General features: G+C 40.4%; 1 protein-coding gene across 3 annotated transcripts in view; it reads left to right on the forward strand.

Annotated features, from left to right (window-relative positions):
• The window catches only part of KITLG (KIT ligand), a 93,228-nt gene that overhangs the window by 26,261 nt on the left and 52,084 nt on the right, over positions 1-14,883 (forward strand). For all 3 annotated transcript variants that reach the window (XM_021091141.1, XM_021091142.1, NM_214269.2), the window contains exon 2: positions 11,066-11,179. In XM_021091141.1, the coding sequence (XP_020946800.1) occupies positions 11,066-11,179 (114 nt within the window). The remainder of the gene's footprint in view (positions 1-11,065; positions 11,180-14,883) is intronic.

Genomic DNA, 14,883 nt, shown 5'->3' on the forward strand with positions numbered 1-14,883 from the left:
ATGCTTTGGGGGGCTTTGGAGCTCCTTTTTCTGGCATGTGGCTTTTTATTGTAAGGAAGGCTGTTATACTAAGGAACAATGGATGAATGGGTGACTATTCCTCTGGGGTCTCTGGAGACTGGTTCTCAACAGCAATGAGATTTAGGTAAGACCTTAGCCTTGAGTGTCTCCAGTCTCATTTTCCTGTAAATTTTCTTTTTTAAAGTTCCCTTTGAATACTCTCTGCCCCTGTTAAAACCTCCTCCCAGCAAGAGATCTACTCTATCTGTCATACACAATTGTAAATTTCAGTCGCTCTTACTTCCTTCTACCAGGACGGTTTCTACTGGATGTTTTGGCTCTACGAGGACTTACAGATTTCTGATTTTTTTTTTTTCCAGCATGGAAATAAGGTGAAGGCAACTCTTAGAAATGAAAGGGTTATTGGAATCCTGTGTGTCATAGGGAGTATGTGGGGGACACTTTTGACGCATGCCTCTAAATAAAAAAATCTAGGACTGCTGACAATGAAATTAGTTTCATGTGTCTGTGCAATGAAAGGTTATCATAAAAGGAGAGGTTATCACACAACGAGCGTGACCTAGAGAGAAAAGTTGTACGATGCTAAAACAAAGTAGCCAAAGAAAAAATGTCATATGCAGAAACAGAGAGTGTTACAGAAAAAGCAGTGAGATGATTACTCAAATGGAAAAGATACATTTTAGAGCAGAAGTCACAAACCCAGGGACATTGTGCCTCAGCTTTCTATCTCCAATAGGGTGTGGGTATGTGCACACACACCCACACATTCAGGCACCCGCATACCCTTGTTGGAGTTTCCAGAAGTTACAGAACGAGGAAGAGAGAGATGAAGATAAATATTTTGTCTCTGTATTGGCGCACCTCTCTTAATTGGAAGTCAGTTGTCTTCTCACTGAAGCTACTCTCAACAGAGTTAAGAATGAAGAAATAAATGGAAAAAGGCCAGAGCATCAAAATAGCCATGTACTGAAAGTCTGACTCTTTGTTCATGCAAGATTGACTCTATAAAGTCCTTTCCCAGACTGTTTTATTCATTGAAGCGCTGGTTTCCTTGGTTTCCTAGACAATCGAAACCTATAAGCCGCACAACAAATAATTGCAGAGCACCTGTAGTTTGAAAAGTTTTCATTTGATTCTCACCACCACTTCATGAATGGGTGAGGCAAAAACAATTCTCATTTTAGAGATGGGTAAACAGACGCTCGAAGGATTCACTGGCTTTTTTGAGGTTACAACATGAGGGGCTCAGAGGTTTCCTGGATCCATCTTCTGAACCCTGCCATCGCACTACCAGTTTTCAAAAGCATGAGCTCTTTTTTCTTTTTTTCTTTTTCTTTTCTTGCCCTTGGCAACCTTTGTTCTGACAACATCTTATCCAGAAGCATGAACAAATAGAAAAAAAGCTGAGCTGCTCTGTTAAAGCCGGCTGTGGGGGTGCAGAATGCTGGCAGGCAGTATATTTTCCTTACCAGGAGCAGCTTGAGCATTACGTGCTACACCATTCATTCATCAAAAAAAAAAAAAAAAAAAAGAGATTTATTGAGCTCTGATTTATTTTTCAATTGCTGCTGAAACAAATTACCACCAACTTAGGGACCTAAAACAATACAGATGGGTTCTGTTCAGGTTAGAAATGCAGAAGTCCAAAATGGAGCTTGCTGAACTAAAAAAAGCAAGGTGTTGGTGAGACCGCGTGTCATTATGAAGTCTCTGAGGGAGACTCTTGTCTGCTTGCCCTCCTTCAGCTTCTAAAAGCCACTAACATGCCTTGACTCCTGGCCTCTTCGCTCCATCTTTAATGCCAGCAAGGGTGAGTCAAAGTCTTTAAGTCACTTCTTTCTGACCCATCTTCCATCATTGCATCTCTCTGACCAGAGTTGGCAAAGGTTCTCCATTTCTCTGAGCTTAGACTGAGCTCAGAGAATCTCGGATCATGTCTCCATTGCAAGGTCCTAGACTCACTCACATCTGCAGAGTCCATTTTGCCAGATAAGGGCAGTATTTTCACAAATTCCAAGAATTAGGATGTGGCCATATTTTTGCTATTAATCGGCCGGCCATAAGCAGCCCCCCAGGGCCACCTGCTGTGTTTGCCATTGAGACTACACAAGGCTAGGGATGGGCATGTGAACAGTGAAAGTGTGTTGCAGATAATGATCTAATGATATGGGAGAAAGAGGTCAATGAAGAAAGCGCCTAAAGTAAAATTAAAAAAAAAAAAAGAGTCCTTGTGAGAAGTACAGTAATTTGGAGCTCTTCCTAGGAGAGCAGTGACAAGTACACAACCAAAATGCCTTGCCCTTCAGTTTAACTGAGGTGTGACTGACAGGAATCGTATAAGGTGGACAATGGGGTGTTTTGCAATGTGGACACATTGTGAAATGATGAACATAATCAAATTATCCACATTACCCTTCTGCGTGTGTGGCGAGAACACTTGCTATCTGCTCTCTTCGGAAAGTTCAAGTCAACAATACAGGATAATTTGCTGTAGGCACCATGCTGTACATTAGGGCTTTAGTACGTGTCTTATAACTGAAAAGCCTGTACACTTTAATCAGTAGCTCCCCATTTTCCTCCCCCACCTTCCCACCTCCGGTAACCATCTTTCTATTCTTTGTTTCCATGAGTAATACTTTTTTTTTTTTTGATTGCACATTTAAGTGAGATCATAGGGTATTTGTCTTTCTGTGTCTGGCTTCTTTCACTGCGTCTTCCCTTTATTTGATGAATCTGAGTCATCCAAGAAAAGCAAAGTTTAATGTTTCTCGCCACTGTTTAGGAAATCAGGGAAGTGTGTGTACTATACATTAGAAAAATTTCTGTATAGAATAATATGGAAAAAAATACTTTTCCATATAAAGTAAGCCCCACATTTCAGCCCTCTCCCGAGAATACTAATAGGGAGGTATAACTACCGCCATGCAGACTTAGCACATTTCTCCCTTGACTGCTCCTCCATAACTCAGTTTTAGTTATGCCTGAGTGAATGACTCAATTTCATGAAAGGTGGATACTCCTTACCAATAGCGAAGTGCTTGACCCTTGAACAACATGAGTTTGAACCTTGAAGGTCCACTTACATGTGGATATTTTTCAGGGGTAAATACCGCAGTACTGCATGGTCCCGGGCTGGTCGAATCCCCAGATGTTGAGGAACCAGGGACAGGGAAAGCTGACTATAAATTATATAGGTAAAACCCCTGCATTGCTCACAGGTCCACTCTAAATGTGAAATTAAGTTACAGCCTCAGTTTTCTTAATAACTTAAAGTGCTTCATGAAATAAAAGTTTCTCAGGGATATTTGAATGTATTTACAGATTTAAGTTGAACCCTGACCACATAGATTCTAACAAATGGAGCAAAACCAACTTTACAGATGTTTAGATATGATTGCTATAAAAATTCCTGCCCTGGTGAAATTGTTTTGCAATTATTATAAAAGTCTGTCTCAAACGGATATTTTTTTTTAATAATTTTTTTTATTTTTCCCACTGTACAGCAAGGGGGTCAGGTTATCCTTACATGTATACATTGCAATTACAGTTTTTCCCCCACCCTTTCTTCTGTTGCAACATGAGTATCTAGACAAAGTTCTCAATGCTATTCAGCAGGATCTCCTTGTAAATCTATTCTAAGTTGTGTCTGATAAGCCCAAGCTCCCGATCCCTCCCGCTCCCTCCCCCTCCCATCAGGCAGCCACAAGTCTCTTCTCCAAGTCCATGATTTTCTTTTCTGAGGAGATGTTCATTTGTGCTAGATATTAGATTCCAGTTATAAGTGATATCATATGGTATTTGTCTTTGTCTTTCTGGCTCATTTCACTCAGGATGAGATTCTCTAGTTCCATCCATGTTGCTGCAAATGGCATTATGTCATTCTTTTTTATGGCTGAGTAGTATTCCATTGTGTATATATACCACCCCTTCCGAATCCAATCATCTGTCGATGGACATTTGGGTTGTTTCCATGTCCTGGCTATTGTGAATAGTGCTGCAATGAACATGCGGGTGCACATGTCTCTTTTAAGTAGAGCTTTGTCCGGATAGATGCCCAAGAGTGGGATTGCAGGGTCATATGGAAGTTCTATGTATAGATTTCTAAGGTATCTCCAAACTGTTCTCCATAGTGGCTGTACCAGTTTACATTCCCACCAATAGTGCAGGAGGGTTCCCTTTTCTCCACAGCCCCTCCAGCACTTGTTATTTGTGGATTTATTAATGATGGCCTCAAACGGATATTTTTAAACTATCAAAGAGCATATGTAAACATGATGAAAATTAACAATTCTGAAAAATGTAGAAGACTCAACTTTGGCTTAGAGTTATGAAGCTAGTGCCTATGTGTGTGTTATTTGAAACATTATTGAGATGCTGTCAGAGTCCTCAGCAGTGACCAAACAGCATTGTGGGAGCATTCTACAGTATGACGTGGGGAAACAGTCAGGGTTTAGAACTGGACAGACCTGGGTTTTCATCCTGCTCTTACCACTTAGAAGTCACCAGATCTCTCTCTCAGTTTCTTCATCTTCCAACTTAGTTTAGATGAACCTTACATTTTGTGGTCATAAGATAGACAACATGTTTGGTCCATAGTAGATGTTCAGTAAGTGGAAGCTTTATCCACTGTGTTGTTGAGAGAGCGTCAGCACTTGCACACACATTCAGACATCCTGCCTAATGGTACTGAGGAACTACAGCACCTGCTCTTTTGAAAGCTAGGCCCCCTACTTGAGAGCTGGATCTCACCCCTTCCTGTCTTCTCAAGGACATCGATCAAGCAGTTTTCTCTCTTCTGAACCACAGGGCCAACTGCATCTCTTCCCGGGTCATCCCCATAGACACAGGGGCCTCCTGGCATGTCTGCCCTTTTACGATGAAAACTCCCCCTACCACCACCCAGCTTCATCCCTTGCAAAGTACCACCTCACTTTGTCTGTCTTTCTTTCTTTCTTTCTTTCTTTCTTTCTTTCTTTCTTTCTTTCTTTCTTTCTTTCTTTCTTTCTTTCTTTCTTTCTTTCTTTCTTTCTTTCTTTCTTTCTTTCTTTTCCTTTGAAAGACACTTCTTTAGAAGAGCCATCTAGGAGTTCCTTTTGAGACTCAGCAGTAATGAACCTGACCAGTATCATTGAGGACACAGGTTCGATCCTTGGCCTTGCTCAGTGGGTTAAGGATCTGGCATTGCCATGACCTGTGGCATAGGTCGCAGATGTGGCTTGGATCTGGCATTGCTGTGGCTGTGGTACAGGCTGGCAGCTACAGCTCTGATTTGACCACAAGCCTGGGAACTTCCATATGCTGTGGGTGTGGCCCTAATAAGACAAATAAATAAATAAGCTGTCTGTATGCACTGTTCCCAATTACTCACCTCTCATGTTCTCTTAAACCGACTCCTGACTGGACTTTCCTATAACTGTGTCAGTAAAAATGCTCTTGTTACTGTCACCAGTGACTCTGCTGCTAAATCCAGTGGTCAATTCTCAATTCTCATCTTAGTTGACTTATTAGGAGTATTTGACATACTTTGACCTTCCCCTTAAGGTACTCTTTTTTTTTTTTTTTTTTTTTCCTTTTTTTAAAGTTGGCTTTCTCCTCCTCCAGTGGCTTCTTTATCAGACCCTTGGTGTGTTCTAAATCTTTTGCCAGACCTCTCAACATTAGAGAACTGGTGGATCCAGTTCTTTGTTCTTTTTTCTGTTTGTACTCCCTCCCTTGATGGTCTCATCCACTCTTTTGCTTAAAATTCCATTTATATATCAAAGGCTATCACACTCATATATCTAACCCCCACTTCCCTTCTCAGTACAGATTGAAATATCCTGACCTAGTTTCATAGGTAGGGTATCTCCAGTACACTTCAAATTTAGCACACCCCAAATTTAATTCCTAATCCACCCCCCAACTTTCTCTGTCCTTTAGCCTTCCCCCTCTAAGTTGATGGCAACACTGTCCTTCCACCTGCTCACACCAGAATCCTTGGAGTGGTCCTTTGACTCTCTCTCTCCCAAAGCAGCACTTCAACTCTCAGGAAACCCCATGGGCTCCATCTTCAGGAGGCACTGGAATCTAAGGACCACTGCAACCCCTTCTTGCTTGAATTATCACAATAGCTCCTAACTGGTCCCTCTGTTTCTACCTGTTGTTACCCTGAAGTCTGTTCTCACCGCAGAAATCAAAGTGATTTTTTTTTTGGGGGGGGAGGGATTTATATTTTTAGAGAAGTTTTAAAAATAGAATCTTTTAAGATACTCATTTTAATTATAAAAGTAATAAAGTAGTATATTATCATTACCAAACACTTGGATAATAAAGAAAAAACCTATTTGGAATGTCACTACCCTAACGATTTTAGAAAGTCTATCTTTTCCCCCTTCAGTACTAAAGAAATGCATACTCATTGATTTATGGAATTTGAGGAAAATTGAGATTTCCCCTTTGCCCTTTGGCCCCTCAAGCATGGCCTCCCCCATTACCAGCAGTCCCTCACCAGGGTGGTAGCTTTGTTACAGCTGATGAACCCACCCTGACACGTCTTAATCACCCAAAGCCCATAGTCTACAGGAGGGTTTACTCTCAGTGTTTTGCAGTCTATAAGTTTAGACAAATGTATAATTATATGTATTCACAATTATTTTATCACAGTACTTTTACTGCTCAGTCTTCATCCCTCCTGCTCAAAACCCTGGCAACTGCTGATTATTTTCCTGTTTCCATAGTTTTGCCTTTTCTAGAATATCAAAGTAGTCAGACTCAGAGTATATAGCCTTTTGAGATAGGGTTTTTCCCTTACTAATATGCACTCATTTCCCATGTCCTTTATGGCTTCATGGCTCATTTCTTTTTAGTGCTGAGAAGAGGTCCACTGCCCAGATAGACCACAGTTATGTATCTATTCACCTGCTGAAGGACATCTTACTGCTTCCAAGTTTTGGCATTATTTGAATACACCGCTATAAAAATTGGTGTGCAGGCTTTGGTATGGACACATATTTTCAGTTCCTTTGGGTAGAACCAAAGAGCCCGAATGCTGCATCATACAGTAAGAGAATGTTCAGTTTTGTGTGAAATTACTAAATAGTCTTTTTTTTAATTGAAAATATGTCATATTTTCCTTTCCTCAAAATCCTGCAGTGAATTCCTTTTCACTCACAATAAAAGTGTAAGTAGAGGTAGAGGTGTAAGACCCTTCATAAAGAGAATTCATTTTTTATAATGAAAGCGTAGAAAGATAGACTTTCTAAAATTGTCGGGGAAGTGACATTCCAGGTCGGGTTTTTCTTTATTATCCAAATGTTTGGTAACGCTAGTATATTGCTTTTATAATAATAAAACTTGAAAGATTTGATGTAAAACAACAATAAGAGAAAAGACCTTAAGGCTTTTGCACTAGCTTCTCTCTCTGCAATACTCTCCCATGGACATCTGCCTGGATATCTCCCTTAGCTCCATCTCATCTTTAATAGAAATTGTCTTCCCATTGAGGCCCCACCAAGTGTCATTCTGTTTAATATTTCAAGCTGTTTCCACATGTATTACAGAGATGGAGGAGTTAACAGCTGGTTCTGTGGCCTTTTTTCCTAGACTCAGGGATGCCTGGGGATTGGACCTCTCTCTCATCCTCATTGCAACAAAAACTCAAGCAATCGATAGGCGTATTTGTATCCTTCACCCAGTAGAATTCTGCTGAAGTTTCTAAGCAGCAGAAACGTCATCAGAATGCAGTTTAGTGTTGAGACTGGTACTGAAGGGTGGTAGTTGTGATGACAGATGGCATCTCCTTGAAGGGACTACTCAGTTAGCAAGGTGCAAGCACGAGGAGTGGTCCTGCCCACCCAACATCATGTGTCATACACCCCCCCCCAAGGGTGTAGCAATACGTGGGCACTAGAGGCTGCTGGGGAGTCCTGAGCTCTGCTCTGCTGGTATGGGCATGCCTTTGTCATCTCTCTGGTGTCTTTTCTTAAAGCCCAATAACACACTCGGTGCTGGGTCAGACCTTCGATGCCTCATGAGTGTGATGGTCCACATGAGCCTGAGACCATGCTGCTAGCAGAGCAGGTGTACAATCCCAGAACCCTTTACCATGATCAAAATTTTCTTTTTTCACGGCACAATGTTCGACATACTATATAATCTAGTTATTTACCATATTCACTGGTTATGGTCTGCCTTCCCTCACTAGGAGGTCAGCTTCACAAAGGCAGGGATTTCTGCCTCCCTTCCTTCCTTTCTCTCTTTCCTACTCTCCTTCTCTCCACTTCATTCTTTCTCTTTCCTTCTTTTTTTCCTTCCTTCATTCCTTCTTTCTTTCCTTCTTTCCTTCTCTCTCCTTCCTTCCTTCTTTCTTTCCTTCTTTCCTTCTCTCTCCTTCCTTCCTTCTTTCTTTCCTTCTTTCCTTCTCTCTCCTTCCTTCCTTCTTTCTTTCTCTTTCTTTCTTTCTTTCTTCTTTCTTTCTTTCTTTTTTTCTTTCTTTCTTTCTTTCTTTCTTCCTCTCTTTCTTCCTCTCTTTCTTTCTCTCTCTTTCTCTCTCTTTCTTTCTTTCTCTCTCTCTTTCTCTCTCTTTTTCTTTCTCTCTCTCTTTCTCGCTTTCTCTCTTTCTTTCTTTCTTTCTTTCTTCTAATGTATCCCAAATATCTAGAACAATCCAGAGGAATGCCTGGCACTCATTAGCACTTGGTGGTTAATAAATATTTGCTGAGTGCATGAATTGGTGAACAAATGGTGGTGTAGTATTTCTTCACTGTCAGGAGTAAGCTGTGGTATAGAGAAGGCAATAGAATTTCTGCCCTTATATGTCTTTTGTTTTTTTGTCTAGTCTTACTGAGATGTAATTGAGATATACCCTGTCTTAAGGTATACAGCATAAAGATTTGCCTTACATAAACCATGTAGTGACGACCACATTAAGTTTACTGACTACCTGTCCTTTCAAATAGATACAAAGTTAAAGAGAAAAAAATTTTTTTCCTTGTGATAACTCCTAAGATTGACTCTTAACAACTTTCATGCAACGTACAGCAGTGTTAATTGTATTCATCATATTGCGCATTACATCTCTAGGTGTATTATCTATCTTATGATAAGTACTAGGAACTTATGAGGCAGTGTGTACGTTTTAACCGCCTTCATCCAGTGCCCCCTCCCCGCTCCCTGTCAGCCTCTGTATTTCTTAGAGCCTACAATATGAATGTGGTTACTACTGAGACTGGCCTTTTACAGAGATCTTGGAAGGACTATTAATCATATCGTGAAGAGGTTCTTGGAGAAATACATTTGCTGGGGTAGGTCTTAGCAATGACAGTATAAAAGAAAGCTTGAGTTTAAGCAGTTATGTACATGAAGGGATACTAAGTCATTGGAGGAGATTTTATATGTTGGGATTGTCCGAAAAGAAGAATTCCCCCCCAAAATCATTTATATAATTTGTCATCATTTTGGTCCAAGGGAGATGGTGCTTTGAAGAGTGCGAGCCCACCATGCTCAAAGTAGCATTAAACAAAAATAAGCCAGATTACTGCTAAAATACATAGATTGCAATGGTGAAACAATAAAAGTGTTTTAATTTTGATTACAAGTCACTGTTACCTATGTAAGTAGCACTGTACTCTCAGAAATTTTAGTAAATGATAATGGTTACTTGGTCCAGCAAAATGTCTATTTGGCTTGCAGATATTAATTGAAAATAATAATCTAGTTCCATATTTAAATCAGGGCTGGTTACATGATAAAATGGAACGATTTCTAGCCATGTGCAGATGGGCTTCTGTGTAATTTTAAGAGGCCATAGGTGTATGTTAACTCCTAACAGAATCCTCACATTTTAAAATATCTTCATATCTTCATGCCTTTGCTCATGCTGTTTATTTTTCCTGAAGGGCTCATCCCCTCCTTGTCAACTCTTGCAAACTCCTCTGTCCTCCAAAATCAAGACAGTCGTATTTTTCTCTGGCTTTTCTTGGCACTTTTCTGGGGTTAGTTCTCTGCCTTCAGGTTAATTGATTAATTGTTTCCTCCTCTGAGTTCCCAAAGCATTTATCTTGGGGTGCAGGTATTATGCATTTACCTATTTATTTACCTTCCCCTTCGTTTCAAGCGTTTCTTACTGCCTTTGTTTCTCTAGTGACTGGTTTCGTCTCTGTCTCATAATATGTGCTCAATAAATAGATGTTACATTTGAAGCATTTAACTCTTGTTTTTTACCAAATATTTATTAAGAGTATTTTATAGTGTAGGTGCTGTTCCTGTTGCAAAGATACTGAAAAAAAAAATTAGATGCCAAAAATTTTCAAAAGCTAAAAGAGAATGTAATAAAAAAAATAAGCCATGTGCAAAAGTAACTGTAATCCACGGTTGAAAGTATTTTTTTTAAGAGAGGGATGTGTCCATATGTGAGTACTTACGGGAATTGCGAATACTTCATTCCAGGATTTAAGAAATGTGTTCCCACTGACTAAGAAAATACTTTTCCTTTTAAAACGGCTAAAAAGCTGTGATGCAAAACAATGATTCTCTTGATGTCTCACCAATTAGGTTAAATTCTGCCCTAGATCTAAATCTCTCTCTCCCTTGCTTTGACTTGGTGTACTATTAGACAATTGAATTAAAACGCTTTTCAGGGTTTTGCTGCTACTTGCCAAATAGGCTACATTTAAGTAGAGATAGTTTCTTTTGGTGCCTTAAGGTATGAATTTTATGCGTTCCCTAGTTTTTAAAAACACTTTAACTGATAAGTCCTTTACATGTTGCTACAAGTTCATTCCTAATTGCTATTGGGAATTGCCTTTAGAAAGCTTTTGACAAAAGCTAACAATAATGTCATTGAAATGAAAAACCCAAGCCATATTTTACCTGAGCATTTTTTCAAAATTTGTTCAGCAGAGTTTGCTCAGCACCTAACTGAATGCAAAGCAATGGCATTAAAAAAAGGGGGGGTATATTCCCCCCTTTCCCTTCCCACGCTAAGGCAGAAGGTGTTGACTGTTAATAGTTTGAGTGACTATAGATTTTAACTGATGGTCACCGGCATTTTTCTGTTTTCATTTAGACTTGGATTATCACTTGCATTTATCTTCAACTGCTCCTATTTAATCCTCTCGTCAGAACTCAAGGGATCTGCAGGAACCGTGTGACTGATGATGTGAAAGACGTTACAAAATTGGTAAGTAAAAAGCACTTTCAATTGCTGTGCCTCTTTTTCTTGTAATTTTGGAAAGAAAGAGTTCCTTTTTTCTTGCCCCAAATTAATATTTTTCTAAGATCAGGAGAGAAGTCACTGAGTTATTCTAAAAGGTTTCCAGAGAACAGGAATGGAGCTATTGAAGGTCATGGAGCATCTTGTTGGTGACACTGGCCTGTTGCACACCACTGAAGTGGCTTTGTTTCTTTGCTGGTCTTTTCCTCTCCTTTACAGGCAGTGAAGGACACCAGAGGGTTCTCTGTGTGCTGATGCGCCAGCACTAGCTTGTTCCTCATTATCTTTTTTTTTTTTTTTTAATATATTTTTTTTATTTTCCCACTGTACAGCAAGGGGGTCAGGTTATCCTTACATGTATACATTACAATTACATTTTTTTCCCCCACCCTTTCTTCTGTTGCAACATGAGTATCTAGACATAGTTCTCAATGCTATTCAGCAGGATCTCCTTGTAAATCTATTCTAAGTTGTGCCATTTGCAGCAACATGGATGGAACTAGAGAATCTCATTATCTCTTAAACATGGTTTATTTCCCCTCCACGTGCCCTCCTGCTGTTCTCTAACGAGCCTAACAAAAGGAGATCTGAGCTGGTCATTCTCCCCTGTCCAGTGGTATGAAGACCGTTTCACATGTGGGTGGGTGTGTGCTACCTCCTTCAACACAGTTGGAGTCATAAGTTGTCTAAATGTTGACCAGATTCTTCTCCCACTTCTGTCACATTGGAGCTCTTCCTTCAGCAGAAACCATCTTCACTGGTGCCCCTTGGCCCCTGCCACCTTCATACAATGCTTCTCTTAAGATGCAGGGAGCAGAGTTCCCGTCACGGCTCAGTGGTTAGCGAATCCGACTAGGAACCATGAGGTTGCGGGTTCGATGCCTGGCCTTGCGCGGTCGGTTCAGGATCCGGCGTTGCCCTGACCTGTGGTGTAGGTTGCAGACGCAGCTCAGATCCAGCGTTGCTGTGGCTCTGGCGTAGGCCGGTGGCTACAGCTCCGATTAGACCCCTAGCCTGGGAACCTCCATGTGCCACGGGAGCGGCCCAAGAAATGGCAAAAAAGACAAAAAGATGCAGGGAGTGAGAGGGTTATCTGAAATGCATTCCTCCTAAGGATCATGAGCTAGTGGTGATTGCATAGGCTCCCTTGAGCTACATGGTGTGCTTTGGGATGAGCAAAGTTTGAGAAGCATTTTTGTAAGTTCCTGGTTGGAAAAAGCTAAGTGGCACTCAGTTATTTGAATATGTCTAGAGAACAGAGGTGATGTGAGAATAGGAAAGACATGAGGGGTTGTAGTATGTAGGAAAGAAGGAAAAGTGTTTTTGTGGAAATGTTTATCTTCCCTAGCTTGATAGACATTTCCTGGTCTATATGTTTTCTTTGGGGTTCATAGCCAAACTTCAAAACAGAAGTTTAATGCTATGGTGTGATTCTTAATGGCTTAATCTCAGGACAGAATTAAGAATACAAACACACAGATACAAATTCATGTGGATTCCTTAGAAAGATACCCCCGAAGTCCAGGTTTAAAAATATTTTCTGGTGCAGGAGGTGAAGTTGTATCAACATGTTTTATTCGAGGGGCTGGTGACCAAAGCAATGTAACAGTTGCCTACGATATGCCCAGCTAGGTATCGGATATAGGGATGAGGGGGAGGGGGAAGTACTTTTTAAAAAAACATAGATCATGATCCTTTTCCTCAAGTTGCTGATTAGTTTGTCACCCAGGGAACCCTCTACTAAAAAGAAAATGTGTACATTGAAAATGCAGTTTTGGTAGGAGGCACTCGTGAAACGTTTGTTCATTGAATCTTCTGTGCTGAGCATCCGTCACCTGTGGTGTTGGTGAACACCAGAGTGTCCGTGCCTCACTGATGCTACAGGCCTGAGGAAGGGCTTCAGGCATCTGCATTTTTAAGACATTTCCAAAAGGAGGTTTAAGAACCATGGCTGGAGATGGTCTAGTCTGTCAAAAGTTTAGAGACCCAAGTGTTGTGACCCTCATTTAATCTCAGTTCTTATTATGACTAGTTTTATCTATGTTGTATAGATTTATATAAATAGGAGATGAATACAAGTCTCCAAAATAGGCTTCATGTAGGTCACACCTGGGAAATTACAGGTCTCGTGAAGCCATGAAGCCACGGGTGTACCTGAGGGCCTGGCCCAAACATGAGAGGTCTGCGGAGGTCCTAGGGATTAAATTTCAAATATGCGGCAGGAACTCATGGTTGAAAGGTGATGGCGTATCTGACCACAGGCTGAACATGTCCAGGATTAAAATGGTATTTAAGAAAAATGACTGATAGTCCTTATTGTTTGCTAAGGGTTTGTGGAATGCTACTTAATAAGCACCACTTTAATGTCAAACCGGTATTTTTAAGTGGCATAAGTAGGTATTATAAGCACTTTCCAAGATTTCCCATTCTTGTCTTTAACCATCTGCTTATTTTCAGTCTGTGACCTATCAGCTGATGCAATGAAAAATGGCAAGAAGCATTGAGAAACAAGTGCCTGGGAAGAAGATACTTATTAGCACTAAAATATAATTCCCTCCTTCAAGGGCAAATGTAAAATCATTAAACTGAAAAGAAAAGTCTTTTTTTCTCCTCCCTTCCAGCAACTTGACTCAGAGGGGGAAATTTTAATTTCAAGAGTTGATCTAAATAAAATGAATATGTTTACTTGGGATTATTGGGGGAAAATCAAGGTAATAAAAAAAGGACTTAGAAGATCACTTCTAATTGAATAAAGACCTACTTAATGCACAGCCAATTTTTCATAGAGTAGGAAATTGAAAGATATAAAATAATCCCTGGTCTTAGAGTATTTGTAATCTATTTTGTGAGATAAGCCATCTCTATGAATATATGAATACGTAGCACTAACACCACAATAACTGCCCATAAATGGATGCCATTTAAAAGATTTTATGGATTAGCAGAGACCCAGCCTGCACTAATTTTTTGGTTAAGAGAGTGGATTTTTAGAATCTGACAGATCTGCTCTTTAACCTTGTCTAAGGAACTACTCTCTAAATCTCAGTTCTTACTCCCCAGTTTTGTGCTATGGATTACATAAGAGAATGTACAATAGCAATTTTTTTTAACCACAGTTGTTGTCACATAACCTGTCTGTGCCTCAGTTTCCTCATCAATGTAATAGACTGACAGTTAATTGACCTTTGAACAACACAGGGGATGGGGTGCCCACCTTTGGGCAGTGGAAAACCCATCTCACAGCTTAGAGTTGGCCCTTCGTATACAAGGTTCTTCCGTGGCAGTGGTTCTCTATACCCGATTCAACCAACTGTGGATCACATGGTACTGCCGTATTTACTATTGAAAAACACGTGGGGATGAGTGGACCCGTGGAGTTCAAACCCGTGTTGTTCAAGGGTCATCTCTATGACACCTCGTAGTGTTATTGTAAAGATTAAATGAGTTAATTAAATATTTACTTGGCACCTGTTTTAGGAACAAAACAGGTGCCAAGTAAATATTAGTTACTAGCAATGGGAGCAGTGGTGTTGGTGGGCTCACAGGGCACTGGAGCTGGAAGGGGATTTAAGACAGTTGAGACAAAGGACTTCGTCAATAGGAATCCTGAGATCCGAGAGTGGTGAAGCCCAGCTCTAGGTCCCATTACGTGTGCTGTGATTTTCTAGGAT

This window comes from Sus scrofa, chromosome 5, assembly GCF_000003025.6.
Source record: "Sus scrofa isolate TJ Tabasco breed Duroc chromosome 5, Sscrofa11.1, whole genome shotgun sequence".
Taxonomy (NCBI): Eukaryota; Metazoa; Chordata; class Mammalia; order Artiodactyla; family Suidae; genus Sus; species Sus scrofa.